The following is a 17,589-nucleotide window of genomic DNA, read 5'->3' on the forward strand; positions in this document are numbered from 1 at the left end:
GTCGATTGTTTGATTGTTTAAACATAATAATTATATTATTGTGGGTAGAAAACCCTATGTACTCACCAGGTTTCCCAACCTGACCCACTAAGTTTATTTATATTACAGGTGTTGAGATGAAGTCACATTACACTGAGAGATTAAAGAGATGTAGATCACTAGTGTAAATAAATGTAAGTTCTGTTTATGCTTATGTTTCTGTATTGACGATGACATCCCAAATGTTTTAAAACGAATTAAAAATACTTTTCTTCGGAAATGCTTTGATAATGTATTTATCATGTTTTACTGGGAATAAATTCCGTAACATTTTTATATTAACAGATACTCTTATTTTTATAAAGCATAAACAAAATCGGTCTTTTCTGGCCGTAAAATTGGGGATGTCACACAACGTGTGTTGGTCGTAGTCTGTAGTTATAATCAAAGTCTCCTAGAGGGAGAGCGAGAGTTTGTGTATAGATCTATACGGGGGTGACTCCCCCACACCTCAGCTGTTCACTAAAGTTAGACTGGGTCAGTCTAGGGTGACAAAATCTTAAGATCAATTTCGACGTTCACCAGAGTGCCAAGACAGACGAATCAGTCATTATCATGCATGGTTATAACGACTCATGTAAATAAATTCAATAATAATCAAGTGATCAACGCAAATCAAAAATCATTCAAGTGATGGAATAACAATTCGAACAGTTATATGATATTTTTTTATTGTCGGAAAACATCGGGTTTTCCAGGGAAGTTCAACGTTTTTCACTGGTACTTTTAATACGAAGCTTTTCAACTATACACGTCTGGAAATCATCATGCATATATTTACGGATCTTCACACTTTTATATAAACAATGGTCTTTTCAGAAAATATCGGATTTTCTTGGTTTTTTCTTTCAAACTACACAAAACATTTTTCATATCAAACCTGCTTATGAACTCACCAACATTCCATATGTTGACCGTTTTCAAAATAATTAACTTATATTCTCAGGTAACAGGTAAGCTGAGGAGTAGTACCAAATATGATTAGAGTGTTGTGCTTTTGAAAACTATCAAACTCTTTATGTTATGGATTTGTAATGTTAAAACAATGTACTTGATGTGAACAATGTCAGTTGTAAAATATTGTTGCATGGTGATGTTTATGTTATGATTCATGTATATTCATTTTGATGATATTAAATTTAAGTCACGTGAGCCCTCATACGTTTCCGCCGTCTGGTTCGGGGTTGTGACATGATACGTTTTGGTAATCGTAGAAAATTTAATCCAAGGTATATCAGGCCGTTCGGGACCCTCGATAGGATGGTCCGGTAGCATACAAGCTTTGATTACCGTAAGAACTCAAAATGTACATCCTACCTTCCACGTGTCAAACTAAAGCAGTGCTTGTTCGACAAGACCCTCGTTATCCCTCTTGACGAGATTGAAATCGATGAAAGTCTCCACTTTGTGGAAAAACCGATGAAATCGTGGATCGAACGATCAAAAGAACGAAATCAAAGTCCCATCCCTGTTGTGAAGGTCCGTTGGAACGTAAAACAAGTTCCCGAGTTCACCTGGGAACATGAAGATCAGATGAAGCCAAAATACCCGCATCTTTCCCTAACTCTAGAAGTCCCGGTTAAAGTGGTAATTTCGAGTCGAAATTCCTTCTAACGGGGGGATGATGTGACAACCGCCAATTTTCGGTCAAGTCAAAGTCAAATAAAGTCGACATGTCAAACCGGACAACTCAATTAACCCTTGTATATTAGGGTTTACATCGTGTTTACTATGGTACAACACACTATCTTTATGCAAAGTATCACTTTGAGCCTTCATGTGTTCAGAAAATCTAAGCCCTAATCAGGATAAGTGATGAAGCTACTCTATAAAAACATTATTACATACCCTTCGGGGGCGTATAACACTCATAAATAGGCTTAACAGGGTTTAAAAACCTTGCGTTGTGAAGCTAAACATCCAAAAAGGTCACAAACACAGTCTCTCCCAAATCTCTCTCAAATCTCTCCCAAATCTCTCTCGAAATCTCTCTCAACTTTTTATAGTCATCCCGACCCTTAACTTGGCCAAAAACCACGCAAAACGGGAAGTTTACTTGAAAAACAGCCTTATAGGGCCAAACCCTCTTAGGTCTGAAACCCTAAGAAGCGAAACCCCCTTACAAGAACCGAAGTCAACCCCTAGGAACCGAACCTGCTAAAGAGCCGATGCTGCTTGAGAACCGAAGTAAACCCCTAGGAATCGAACCTACTAAAGAGCCGAAGCTACTTGAGAACCGAAGCTAGAGGAACCGAACTAGCATAGACCAAAATCGCAGGACTGAACCCGAACCTCGGAGGACCGAACCCTCGCTTTCGACTTCGCCTCCTTTCCCTGTGTTCGCCTGTGAGACTTCCCGGACTGAACCACCTTTCGGTTCTCATAACAACTGAAACCCACTTTCGGCCCTCAACATCAACGACCGAACCCTTGGCCCTGAGTCCGAAATTTCGCTGAATTCGCACCAATTCCCGGTTTTTCGACCACTTTTGCGTTTTAAGCCCATTTTTCGTGATTTTAACGCGGGATTTTCACCCAAACTCGTATTTTGGCATATGAGACCCAATATAATCATATTTTAATCATACTTTGAGGAAAATCATTGCCTAAGAATAAAATCTAGTTGGTAAGATATATGGGTGGAGTGTTGACTTTTCCATAAGGTTATGACACAAGCAATCTCCCATACCCACTCCATGTCACTATTCATATTTTATATCGCTATTACCATCAGCCCTAGTAAAATAATTGTCCTTTCACCACCCCTCTCCAACAATATTCAATACTCAAATATGGGAAAAATCCTTATCTCTCCTCCCCCTTTATTCACTCTTTCTCAAGAAGAACAAACACATCTCTCTCATTTTCTCTCTCTAAAATTCGAGATTCAAAGGCTGATCTTGGGTTTTTCCTCTAAATTTAGTAAGTATCTTCCTCCTACACTTAAATATTCTACTATCCTTCCTCCAAATTATGGATTGCTTACACAAATATCATCATATTTGTTCATAGAACCTTGAAATCTTCAAGCATCTTCGAAGTGTTCTTGACTTGAAAACTCCTTTTCTCCATCATCCATCCTAAGAGATCATTAAAAGTGAGTTCATACCCCTACATTTTCATGTTTTCTTAAATTTTTAGGGGGAGAATACATGTTAAAACACCAATAACACAACTAAACTCAAACATCAGCTTTCAACATAAAAGTTAATGCTCATTCACAGAATGTTTTGAACATCGTAAACTTTTTAGTTTTCAAAATTGTATTAGATGAAATTAGTTCAGGTTTATACCTTTAAAATGACTACTTGCACATGTTCACCCGATTTTTCTACAATGTTTGGTGATTTTTACAAAACTGCCTATCACTATAGCTACGATTTCAAACCAGTTTGTGAATATGAACGCTTCGACACCAGTTATAAACTTCTAAAAATCATGATAAAAATTATGAACAAAATAGACACAATTTCTAAACTCTCAGAATTTACGGAATCAGTTTTTGACTCCGTATGATTTTTCTATAATTATTCCAAAAACAGGAATAGAAAAGATAAAACTAGCAAATGGTTGATAACTCATTTACACCTTGTAACTTGCTGAGCAAAGTGTCTATTATCATATATAAATACATGTTGGTTATATTAGAAGATTTCTACCATTACAAAACGTTTTTGATAAGCTATAATAGGTATAGTTTATGTTTCCATTAACACAACAAACACATTTAGGAAGGTTCTATTCCCACAGCAAAAGGTTTTACACTCACACACACTACACGTAAACTTGTTAACGTAAATTATAAGACATTCTTCTTAGTACTCCTAGAGTATGAGTTAAAAAACCTGGTAGTTATAACCAGAGTCTCTTGTAGGGAGAACATGATAGTTGTGTATAGATCTATATTGGGTTTGATAAACCCACACCTTAGCTGCATGCAGCAGCTAGAACGGTAGGTCTGGGGTGACAAGTGTCATTTTCTATTTCGATGCCTGAGAAACGTCATGGCAAGCTACTAGTCATAGTATGGTTATAGCGAATCACATAGGGAGTTAACAACACATAAAGTTTACTGGGATTTTCACAGATCAAAAAGGGTTTTATGTCGATTTAAAATCACTTTTTATATCAATAAGTATGGATATTACTTGTACACTTTCGGTCTTGGAATTAAAGACTACACATCACTTTTGTTAGGAAAGTATTGGATTTTTCTTGGTAACACACAACTCATTTCAAAGATTGGTTTTCAAACTCTTTATCTAAAAAGCTTATGAACTCACCAACTTAATTGTTGATACTTTTTCAAAACTACTTGTATTCTCAGGAAATCAACGAAACCAGGTAACCGTAAGCTTTTGAGGATGGAACGCTATGACGTTGAACAACTATTTTTATATCATGTTGTAATCAATCATTGAAATATGTAACACTTGAAACCATGTAATTCTTTTCTGATTATATTTATGATTGGTTGTATTGCTTTGATCACTATTATACTCGTTGTTATGATACAATACATGAAGTCCGCCACCCCCAGACGTTTCCGCCATCCTTGGTCTGGGGGTGTGACATCTATGAACACTATGACCGAGCGATCAAGCATCGGTCTGCAGACCCGATTCATCAAATCCATGAACACTGCCGACGAGTTGGTGAGCCCAAACGGCATCACCACGAACTCGTAATGACCATAACATGTCTGAAACACAGTCTTCTCCACTTCTTCCTCTTTCACCCTGACCTGGTGATATCCGGATCTCAAATCGATCTCGGAAAACCAAGATGCACCCTGCAACTGATCGAAGAGATCATCTATCCTCGGGAATGGATAACGGTTATTCACCGTTAATTTGTTCAACTCCCTATAATCAATGCACATCCGGTTCTTCACCGTTAACTTGTCCAACTACACCAAGATCAATTGAGGAAGTAGGACGCGAAAGACTTTCATCGTCTGAAGAACACACCGAATTCCCCCGACCCCGACTCCGATCCAGACTCAGAGTCAATATCGGAAGCCGATCGATCGTCGTCTTCATCACTCATCGTGATTTCATTCTGGGCCGACAACAGCGACACAACTGCTGCATTCACCTTCTTCCTCGGCTTTCTCTCTCTCTCTCTCACACATTTTGTCTCTAGGGCTTTGAGACATCAATTGATTCGATTAGGGAGAGAAGCTGTAAAATAACATAATGTAAACAACAGTGAAACAGAGGTAGAGTAAAGGCTTTGAGATGAAACTACGCTAGAGCAGGTGGAAGGAAAACGACAGGGGTTTTATATTTGTAGGGATTTGTGACACCAATTGATTCAATTAAGGGGAGAAGCTGTAAAATCACATAATGTAAACAACAGTGAAACAGAGGTGGAGTAAAGGCTTTGAGGTGAAGCGACGTTGGAGCAGATGAAGGGCAAACGACAGGCGTTAATGGAGATTTTGGAAATGTGGGGAAATATTTTAGTCGGTGGTTATGAAAAGGGCAGAGAAGCATCTGGACAGTCAATGGAGCGGTAAATGAGGACGTGACAAAAAAGTTATTGGAAGTTGATGGCGCTGGGCTACACACAAATGGGATAGAGAAGTAGTAGATGACAAAATGGTAATGGAACAGAAACACAAAATTATTAATATATATAAAGAATCCTTTTAAATAAGGGAAAAATGTAAAAAGAATAAATAAAAAAATGAAAAACAACCAATGAGATGATATTACTGTTCCTAAAGAACAAAAAATTAATATGATTATAAATATAAATTATCTAAATGTAAACAAATTGAAAATAACTAAAATTGAAATAAACTAATATTCCCAATAACAATAGGGGTTTTCTATAAGTATCCCCTCAATTTTTCAATTCCATCCTATTGATTTGATTTTTTGTCTTTTGATGTTTTTTTTTGTTTTTTTTTTCACTATTTTTTTTTTGTTTCTAAATTATTATTATTATTATTATTATTATTATTATTATATATTAATATTAATATTATTATTATTATTATAAATTTCGAACAAAATTTTATAATTTGGACAAAGTTATAAAATTCAAACGGCTATATAAAATCGGTTTTTAATTATTTTTTATTATATATTTTAATAATAATAATAATAATATTATTATTATTATTATTATAAATTTTGAACAACATTTTATATATCAGATGACATTATAAATTCGAACGACTATATAAAATCGGTTTTTTATTCTTTTTTATTTTATATTTTATAAATCGGATGACATTATAAATTCGGATTAAATTTTAAAATTCGTACGACATTATAAATTTGGACGACATAATAAAATTCAAACAACTATATAAAACGGAACAAAAACAAAGTTTATCTTTATTTATCACGGATATATTAATTGATTTGTTATTTACATTTGTGTGGTGCGTTATGCGGATTGAAAACAAACTTTACTTTTGTTTCATTTGACATAGTCGTTCAGATTTTATAATGTCATCCCAATTTATAATTTCGTCCAAATTTCAAAATGTTGTTCGAATTTTATATAATTAACGAAATTTATTATAATAATAAATTATTATTATTATAATTATTATTAAAAGAAAAAAAAAAGAAAAAAAGAAAAAAAGAAAATAAAATAAAATAATGTCGAATCAAAATAAAAAGTCGAATAGATTGATCTTTAAGGTAAAATCACTAGGTGCTACCGTGCTACTCATAGCACAAGCTAAAAATACTACCAAACAGTAGATCAAAGTTTCTTTACATGCAATAATTGCGGATAAACTTTAAATTATTAAAATATTTGTAAATTGTAACTTTGAAACGTATAGAAAGCCCCACGTACACAGATTTTATGAAAGAGAAAATGTAAAACCTTCAATGTCACCGACTCACCATTCATTCTACCCGGTACCCACCATTCAAAGTTCAAACGCGATTCCTATCGATTTTTAGACTATTACGTCATCACAGTTTCAGACTCGAACATTCAAAGAATCAAAACACTCGATCCCACCGCTCATTTTACCAACTCTCCAAACGCCAATTATATAACACCCACTTCACAGTTTACACTACAACTCACACACATTTTATATGTAAAATAATGAGCCTTCTAACCCTCATCGTCTACGCCTGCATTACTGGGGTAGCAGCTTATGTATTGCTAAACCTGCGGACGCGTCACGCAAAACGCCTGCCGCCCGGTCCAACCCCATGGCCCATAGTCGGAAACTTACCTCACCTCGGCACAATACCGCACCACTCGCTGGCAGCTTTGGCGACAAGGTACGGACCGTTGATGCACCTCCGACTTGGCTTTGTTGACGTGGTGGTAGTGGCGTCGGCGTCTGTCGCTGCGCAGTTTTTGAAAGCTCATGACGCCAATTTCGCTAGTAGACCACCGAACTCCGGAGCTAAACATATGGCGTATAATTATCAGGATCTGGTGTTCGCACCGTACGGTCCGCGGTGGAGAATGCTTCGGAAGATTTGCTCAGTGCACCTGTTTTCTGCCAAATCGCTTGATGATTTCCGTCACGTTCGGCAGGTTTTGTACTTTCACTTTTGCGATATCATCTGGTTTGATTCGAAACTTGTGTGATTCCTGTTCTGATGTGGAGATTTTGTTATCAACAGGAGGAGGTAGCGATACTCACGCGCGCTTTAGTCGGTGCCGGAAAATCCACGGTCAAATTAGGTCAGCTACTTAATGTGTGCACCACAAACGCATTGGCACGAGTTATGTTAGGTAGAAGAGTATTTGGCGATGGAAGCGGCGGCGGAGATCCAAAGGCGGATGAGTTCAAGGATATGGTGGTTGAACTAATGGTGTTAGCAGGAGAATTCAACATCGGTGACTTCATCCCTGCGCTTGACTGGTTGGACCTGCAAGGCATCACGAAAAAGATGAAGAAACTCCACGTTCGATTCGATTCGTTCCTTAACACGATCCTCGAAGAACATAAAACTGGTAGCGGAGCCCCGTCGGGTCACGTCGACTTGCTGAGTACCTTGATTTCGCTCAAGGATGATGCCGATGGAGAGGGAGGGAAGCTTTCAGACATCGAAATTAAAGCTTTGCTTCTGGTACGTTTAGTCATTTATTCTATTCTAATCCTTGATATTTTTGGCCAAATAATAAATAATCTTCGATATAAATAACATAATTTATTAAAAACTCTATTTAGTTGTACTACGGTAAACATAATTGGAAACCCCTCATTTCAAAACCGATTTCAGCATGTGAACATTTCTCTTTTTGACGAAAGCTTCATGTGTAAACCTTTAAGATGGTAGGATTTTTAGCCTATATATATTATCATATTCTATAATGAAAGTATTTGGTTTGAATTTTTCATTATACTCTGCATAGATCAATGGAAATATGACTTATCAAGGTAATTAACTTTTCGGTATGTTTATATCTGGGTAACTATCTTTTTTTTGTACATATGTAGGTAACAAACATTTTAGAAGTGTTCACATATGACCATTATGATATGCTATAGCAGGTTAAATCCTAGATGTGAACTCTTTCAACAAGTTTATTATCTAGATGTGTACAAAAACAATAGTTACCCAAATATGAACAAAATGAAAATTAAAAATTAAATTACATGAATGGTCCCTGTCGTTTGGGGGAATTTGTGGTTTTTGTCCCTAATTTATTTTTTTAACTTAAATGGTCCCTACTATTTATTTTCGTTGCGCGTTTGGTCCCCGTCTTACCTAAAAATACTATTGTGCCCTTATTAATTTATTTTTTTAATTAATTTTCTTATCTATGTGTTTATTTTATACATATTTAAAAAAATTAATAAACCACACATATTTGTATCTCCTCGGATGATCTCTACTATTTATTTTTAATTAATTTTTTTTAACTTGGATGATCCTTACTGTTTATTTTTGTTACGCGTTTGGTCTCTGTCTTATCTAAAAATACTATTTTTCCCTTATTAATTTTTTAAATTAATTTTCTTATTTATGTATTTATTTTTTATAAAAAAATTAATATACCCAAAATATATATATCTTATCACCGTAAACCTAAAACCACATTTGAGAAATTTAATTTGAGTCTTACCATTCACCATCTCATCTCTGATCCTCCCCATCTTCTATTTCTTTTCCATCTTTAGTAACATCAACGTCTTCACCGTCATTTTTTTTTTGGGTACTTCAACTCTGGAGAACCAACACCATAACCTACTGTCTCTTCATATTTAGTGGGTTGTAGTGTTGTTTCGACGGAGTTGAAGGACCGAAAAAAGAAGTGATGATGAAGACGTCGATATCACTAAAGATGAAAAATAAATAGAAGTTGAGAATGATGAAAGATGGGATGGTGAGGAGATACAGATATGCGAGGTCTACTAATTTTTCTTAAACATATAAAGCATAAGTACATAAACAAGAAAATTAATTAAAAAAATTAATAAGGGCACAATAGTCTTTTTAGGTAAGACAAAGACCAAGTTCGTAACAAAATTAAATAGTAGGGACCATCCGAGTAAAAAATTAAATTAATTAAAAAATAAATAGTAGGGATCATCCGAGGAGATACAAATATGTGTGGTATATTAATTTTTATAAATATGTAAAAAATAAACATAGATAAGAAAATTAATTAAAAAAATAATTTAATAAGGGCACAATAGTATTTTTAGGTAATATGGGGACCAAACGCGCAACAAAAATAAACAATAGGAACCATTTAAGTTTAAAAAAATAACTTAGAGACCAAAACCACAAATTCCCCCAAACTACAGGGACCATTCATGTAATTTAGTTTTTACTTTTCGTTTTGTTCATATTTGGGTAACTATTTTTTTTGTACACATCTAGGTAACAAACTTGTTGAAAGCGTTCACATTTAGGATTTAACCTGCTATAGCAGGTCATAATGGTCATATGTGAACACTCCCAAAAAGTTTGTTACCTACATATGTACAAAAAAAAGATAGTTACCCAGATGTGAACATACCGAAAATTTAATTACCTTGATAAGTCATATTCCCTAGATCTATTTGCTATACACCTACTTCCTTGTCCTTTCTATCTAAAATCGTTTTCTTGCATTAATTGAAATACATTAAAATTTAATAAAAATCTACGGATACACTTTTAATGAATTTCAATCCCATCGACAATGATATTTGTCTTTTCCTTAATCTGACATTTGAATATCAGAACTTATTCGCTGCGGGAACAGACACATCATCGAGTACTGTAGAATGGGCAATAGCTGAACTCATTCGCTATCCAGAGTTAATGAAACAAGCCCAACAAGAAATGGACATAGTAGTTGGTAAAGATCGGCTTGTAACCGAATTGGACCTAAGTCAACTAACATTCCTTCAAGCCATTGTGAAGGAAACCTTTAGGCTACACCCATCCACACCACTCTCCTTACCAAGAATAGCATCCGAGAGTTGTGAGATCAATGGATACAACATTCCAAAAGGATCCACACTCCTTGTTAATGTTTGGGCCATAGCCCGAGACCCAAAAATGTGGACCGACCCGCTTGAATTTCAGCCCGCCCGGTTCTTACCAGGGGGCGAAAAGCCCAATGCTGATGTGAAAGGAAATGATTTTGAAGTGATACCATTTGGAGCAGGAAGAAGGATTTGTGCGGGGATGAGCCTAGGGTTGAGAATGGTTCAACTGCTCACTGCAAATCTTGTTCAAGCCTTTGATTGGGAGTTGGCTAATGGGTTAGACCCGAGGGACCTCAACATGGAAGAAGCCTATGGGTTGACCCTTCAAAGGGCTGCACCCTTGATGGTGCACCCAAGGCCGAGGTTAGCCCTCGATGTGTATAGAACTCGTTAAGACACAAATGCTTTTTTGTTTGTTTGCTAGAATCATTGCTATTCTTGCCACATTCTAGTGATATCATTGCATTGTTAGAGATGTGTGTCAATAAACAAACAACAAAAATCTAATGTTGTTTTTATTTTCTATTTTTAATCTATCTTTCATGTATTTACATTTCAATATGTACAAATAGCACTATATATTTGCATTGTTCGGTATATCATTCTTAACATATTAGATAAAAACATGTTTATATATATATATATATATATATATATATATATATATATTGTTGGATTAGTGTCTAAGTCCATAACTATTTTGGTATGTACTTGACCCAATGGTGCATGGTCCTTTTGGGTTGCCTTCACCAAAGCAACTTGATTGGAGAAATGAATAAAGAGAGAGAGGATAATATGATTTATTAATATGTTATAAGAATAATATATTAAAGGAGAAATCATATTTGTTTAATTAATATTGGTCAATAATTAATTAAGAATTAGTTTTGTGATCAAATGTAATTAATTAAACTAGAGGGGCTGATTTGTAATTATGTGATAGTTACAAAATAAGGTAAGAGTTATCTTATATATATGGTGAACGAATTTGAGGTGTAAATCCCTTAGAATTAGAGTATGATAAGGATTCAAGGATTATCTTATTGGTTGCTTAATGGATAATCAACTAGATAAGGATAATGACTGAAACCCTATCTCTACACCTATATAAACACCCCTAGGGCCATGAATTCGTGTATCCCTTCCCAAGAGGTCCTAGATACGAATTCTAACCTCTCACTTCTCTCTTTATACCTTCTCCATTTGCTTATGGTGTTTTTAAGCCATTAGAGGAGTGACACTTGTGACTCTAAGCATTCCAAAGTCAATACAAGGAGATTTGGGATTGTTATTGCTACATAACAATCAAGGTAACACTATAAACTTATTCTCATGTTAATATGATTATATGTATGCTAGAATTAGGGTTTATAGTCTTGGATTCAAAGCATGTACAATAGAGAAACCTAGATCCAAGCATTAGGGTTTGTATGAGCACATATGATGTCTTATGACCAAAACCCATCATATATATACACATGGCACCTTTTTAATTTCTATCAAAAGTAGACCACTAATGCAAAAAAATACTTTTCGAATTAGGTGAAGTAATTTTTTTCTCACACCAACTTCTCAAAAATCTCTCAGAAAATTTGCAGAATAACTATTTTTTACACTAATTTTGCAAAAACCACTTTGCAATTTTACGAATTTTGTTATTTTTGCGGAAGTGAGTTGAGAGTGTGGATTGATATGCTGCACCCTAATCCACCTCCATCATTTAATTTTCAACCATGCATTGATCACTTGTATATTATGTTTTTATATTTGTGTAAAAAAATTTATATGTTTTTAATTGGTTTGTGAATTAGTTTTGTATGATTTTTATTAGTTTGTGTTTATATTAAAATTAAAAATTGAATGGATTGAGAAATATGGTTTCTATGTGTTTTGGGTTTGGGAAAAATGAAAAAAGATGAGATTTTTTTTTTTTTTTGATGTGGAGCTAAAATTGGATGGAATAAGTTGGAACTAAAACCTTTAATATTGTTTTTTACACGTATAATTGAACAAGGGGAAACAATGGGCAAAGAATATTCTTTGATGGGAGTTAGAACATGAACATCATGATATCAAACACCTCAAAGCCAAATATCTTAACCAAATGGACTAAAACTCATTTTTTATATTGGCAAAAAAAAGTTCTAAAAATTTAGCCAAAAATAGACTCATATACCATCAAAAATAAAGTCCACGAATTCGCAAATTATATGTGATCATTTTTGATAAATGATGGAAATATGATTATTTGGTTTTATTCACTCCCTCTACTCAACTTTATAATTACCTCTCAAAATACATATCGAAGTACAAATGTTTTTTTTTTTTTTTTTTTTTTTTGAAGAATAAAACACAAACACTTTGGAACGTAATCTTGAATCCCTTTATAGAGGGATTGATCTTTGAGATAAAAAAATCTTAAGGAGATAGTACTTATGAATCTTTAAAATGAACCCACAAATGTTGTAAGATGTTTAATATGATTAGTAAAGACTCATACAAACATTAATGCAAAGTACAATGCATCTAATGTTTGAAAATATTTTTGTTAAAAGAAGACATGACATGGATGACATGGATGTCTTTTGAGCATTAAATATACGACCAATTACAAAAATAATATTTTTGCTACTTCTATATAACCTTGAACACCAATGTATACTAAAGGCATCCACAATCAATTAAAGTTGTTAGAACTCAATGGATTCTCATATCACTATCACATCAATATTTTATATTTTATTCAACTTTACTCTTTAACACCTACATTCCATTAAATCTAGCACACATTAATGAAATTTCACATTTTCATCATTATATTTTTAAACATAATTATAAATTTAAAAATAAAAGATATAATAGTTAAAAAAAATGTAACACTTAAAAATACATTAATTAAAAATTACGAAATCTAAAACATTTAATACCTAAACATACATTAATTAAAAACACGAAGCCTAAAAATACATTAATCAAAAAGATGACATCTACAAGTTATATTTTATCTTGACCTCTTCACAACAGTTCATCTAAATTTGGCGTCCCTCCTCCGACATGCTACTTGGATCCATAATAGTAAAACACATCACGCACTTCGACATATTTAATGGAGCATATTTGGGAACATATTTTACATGACAGTCGGAATTAATGTGTAATAGTTCGATTAATGTAATATTTTATCGAAATCAGTATGCATTAGATTTGTAATGGGTATATTTCTTTTTAAGTGAGTTTTTATTTTTAAATACTTAATTTGTATTATTTATTTAAAAAATAAGACACATAAAAATTGATTTATTAAATAATATAATACCTAAAAATATATTTGTGGTTTAATTAGAAAAATATAAAAATATAAGAGAATATGATTACATATATATTTTGTTTGGAATTTAATTAAAAAAGAAAATATTAATTCCATTCAACCACTCAGAGCATCCACAATGATGAGTTAAATGGGAGCGTTGAATGAGGTGACAAATCCATGAGTCATTCGATGGATGAAACTCAACAATTGTTAGATGAAACCTTGGCATGCAATAGATTTAGAGTTCAATGGCCATTGAACTCTTCAATGGGAAAAAGGAAAATTTTAATTCTTAAATATTTACTATAAATTATATTTTATGACACTCTATTGAACTTTGTAGAGTTCAATGCATTGTAGAGAAAAAAATAACAGAGTTGTATGAATTGTAGAATGATGATGTGGCAATCATTTTGGGTTTAAAAAATTACGTCATTGGACTGTTAATTTTGGTCTATTTTGTAAACGGTTTTGAGCCTGTCCAACTGTCATTTATTAGGGTATATATATATATATAATATATATATATATATATATATATATATATATATATATATATATATATATATATATATATATATATATATATATATATATATAATGCATGCATGCACCGTAATGAAAAAGTTGTTTTGATCATCATTGTAACCCTACCACACCTCTATAGTAGCAATTCTTCATAGAGTTCTTCTGAGGTTGTGGCTTATTAATCATTCGACATCAGTTTGATTCATCTTGTGTTCTTATTTAATTTACGTTTTTGGTTTGCTTGTTAAGAATCTAATCGATCTTAAAAATATATTTTTACACTCTTAAATTAGTATAAGAGCAGGAGACTATGTAATTCATACGCATCTCTTCTGTTTGAAGATTTTTTTTTAGGGTTTCCACTATTATCGAATCTGTTGGAGCCATCATCACTCTATTGAAGCTACTCCTTGATTTCAATTTTACCCTAACTCAATCTTTACAAGTCTGATTCTTGACAGGTATGCAAATCAAGTCATCATGTCTCACGACGAGTCTCAAACCAATCACACCAACATCTCTAACAAAATTGGCTCGACCATGAGGATTCCGATCCTATATACTCACGAATATGAAGTCTGGGCTCTTCATTTTGAAGACTATGTTCTCGGCTCAGAAGATAACGGGTATTTGATATGGGAGGCTATTACTTTGGGTCCTTTCGTTCACTCTGGAACCAACAAAACCATCAAGACACAGAAAGAGTACAATAAGCTAATGGTAGATGTGAAAGAAGTCCCTCAAGATGAGAAGGACAAACTGATTAGTAACATAAAAGCATTGAGGATGATCATATTCGCTTTATAATTTGATACCTTTCATCTAGTGAGTTCATGTACTACTGCAAAGGAGATATGGGAAAGGCTTAAGAAGTTATATTCCACCGATGAGGATCTCGAGCATTCCATCCAAACTCTTCTACTTTCGAAGTTTGGTGACTTCAAGTAGAAGCCTAAGGAAAGTCTTATTCAAACATTCAATCGTTACAACCATCTTCTCAGTAAGATGATTAAAATTGACAGAGAGGTGATCATGTAACACCCAGTTCCTGGTAGATATTTAAATTCAAGTAATTTTGCAATTTACTCTGGGACTTGGCAAGTTGGAGGCCCAACTCGTCGAGTAGACTCGACGAGTCGGGAGACCAACTCGACGAGTAGGAGCTGTCTGGACAAAACCCTAATGTTGAGGGTTTGCACCCTATTTAAACACTTTATCTCGTCCCAAACCCGCCTCCATCACCCTCCCAACTCATAGAAGCCCTAGACTGAAACCCTAAACCCTTATTGAGTGTTCTTGAGCCTTTTGGTGCCTTTTATGTGTGTTTGAAGTTGGAGAAGAAGAAGGAAGCTTGAAAGTTCAAGTAGAAGCAAGGAGATCCAAAAGTTTTACTCTATTCTTAGCTCATTCAAGGTAAAAAGCTGGAACCTTGACCATCTATCTCTTAGATTTTGATTTGGGGCTATTTCTATCCTTTTTATGAGTATGGAGAAGCTAAAATTGGATTTTTGTGGGTATGCTTGAAGTTGCACTTTGGATCTGGATCTATTGGGGGTCCTTATGGCATAAAGGTGCCAACTTTGTTTCCATAAACACCCATGCATCTTGTAGACCTCCTTTTATGGCTTTTTGAGCCAAAGGCCCCATGCATGTACATCAAGTTTGAAGCTTTACGTATAAAATGGACACTAGGAGGCCAGATCTATGGTTTTGATGCGTTAAGACACATTATAATCGACCGTATAGTTTTGGAAAAAGAGGGACTCGACGAGTCATTCATGGAACTCGGCGAGTCAGGGTGTATTTTCCACCAAATCCTTTCTATTTATGGAACATATGTTAAGATCGAAGGTTCCCCAATTGTTTAGATTCACTAGGGACCTGTAAATCATAGGACTCGGTGAGTGGATGAACAGACTCGACGAGTTCAAGGAAATGTACCATCCACATGAAGACAGACTCGGCAAGTTCAAGGGGAACTCGGCGAGTCATAGACTGAACACCTTCTTATGGATGTAGATGAACTCGGCGAGTTCAAGGACGAACTCGTCGAGTCGGTTGAATATAGTCCGATGTGTTGTTGAAGGCGAACTCGTCGATCTCTTGCTAGACTCGACGAGTAGGGATAAAATTATGACATGTTGTGGATATGTGGACTCGACGAGTTGGTGGGCCAACTCAGCGAGTCGAGTGAACCAGATGTTGACTTTGACTAAGGATTTGACTTTGACTTTGACTTGGATTTGAGTAACTCTTGTAAGGGTTACGAGTATGAATTGATAACTTAGAAAAGTTGTCGTGTAGGGATTGAGGAGTTGGGGAGAGTTGAATTTCACACCGAGGACAGTGTAGGCACTACACGACGTTGAGGTGAGTTACATTTTAGTAGAAGTGGGTCTAAGGCACCAATGCCAACCCCCTAGTAGTTGATTACAGTTGAGATGATTGTCTTTATGATAATTTCCTGATTTGCTATTACTTGATGAGTTCTATTTGCCAGTATGATATGTTCTATGTGATAGAGGTAGTAGGAGGGGAATAGTCCCCCGATTCGATCGTTAGGACCGAAGGGTAGGTCGGACACACCATATATGTCTGACATCATGTTTATGATATGTTATTATGTGATAGTGGTCGGGGGTGAAATAGTCCCCGTGACCAGGTGATGTGACAACCCGATATTTCAACTACATGTAAACGACCTAAAAAGTCAAGTATTGTAACCCTATTCGTTATAATAAAATTTACTTCAAAAATAAAATATCCAAAAATCACTAATTTAATTACCTATTATGTTGGATATCATAAAACCGTGATCGTACGTAAAAATAACGCCCAAATCCGACTTCTTATAAGAAAGTTAGGAATTTTCCAAGTTCGGCTTAACGATAGACGGCTAAAAACTCGAATCGGAGATCGAGCGACTTTTGGCCGGAATGACCTAAACGAGAATCGAAGGTCTCGACAATGGTATTTCAGCAGTAAAAAGTATGGCAAAAACTGACGTCAGATAAAGAAGTTATGAATTTCTAAAGAAATTTTCTTACCACGACCTTTTAAAAATAAATAATAAAAATAATTTCAAAATTTGCCGACGGGATCTAAACAAATGTTGTAGAGTATGGTCTCACCTTCGCGTGGATATAAAGAACATCCAAAACGGAGTTCGTATGAAGAAGATATGAATTTTTGAAGTTTATTAAATAATTAAAATATAAATTTTAATTAAAACACTTGGTATTATCCGAAGGGGAGTCATCAGATAAGGCCGAGTTACGCCCAGCGTAAG

General features: G+C 34.6%; 1 protein-coding gene across 1 annotated transcript; it reads left to right on the forward strand.

Moving 5' to 3' along the window:
• The first annotated feature begins 6,977 nt into the window (after nt 1-6,977).
• LOC145048868 (flavonoid 3'-monooxygenase-like) lies at nt 6,978-11,059 on the forward strand. Its single transcript, XM_078997494.1, has 3 exons — nt 6,978-7,566; nt 7,656-8,105; nt 10,212-11,059. The coding sequence occupies exons 1-3, from the start codon at nt 7,123-7,125 to the stop codon at nt 10,854-10,856; spliced, it is 1,539 nt and encodes a 512-aa protein (XP_078853620.1). The 5' UTR covers nt 6,978-7,122; the 3' UTR covers nt 10,857-11,059.
• Nucleotides 11,060-17,589: the final 6,530 nt, after the last annotated feature.

This window comes from Lactuca saligna, chromosome 5 (assembly GCF_052625555.1).
Source record: "Lactuca saligna cultivar CGN05327 chromosome 5, ASM5262555v1, whole genome shotgun sequence".
Taxonomy (NCBI): Eukaryota; Viridiplantae; Streptophyta; class Magnoliopsida; order Asterales; family Asteraceae; genus Lactuca; species Lactuca saligna.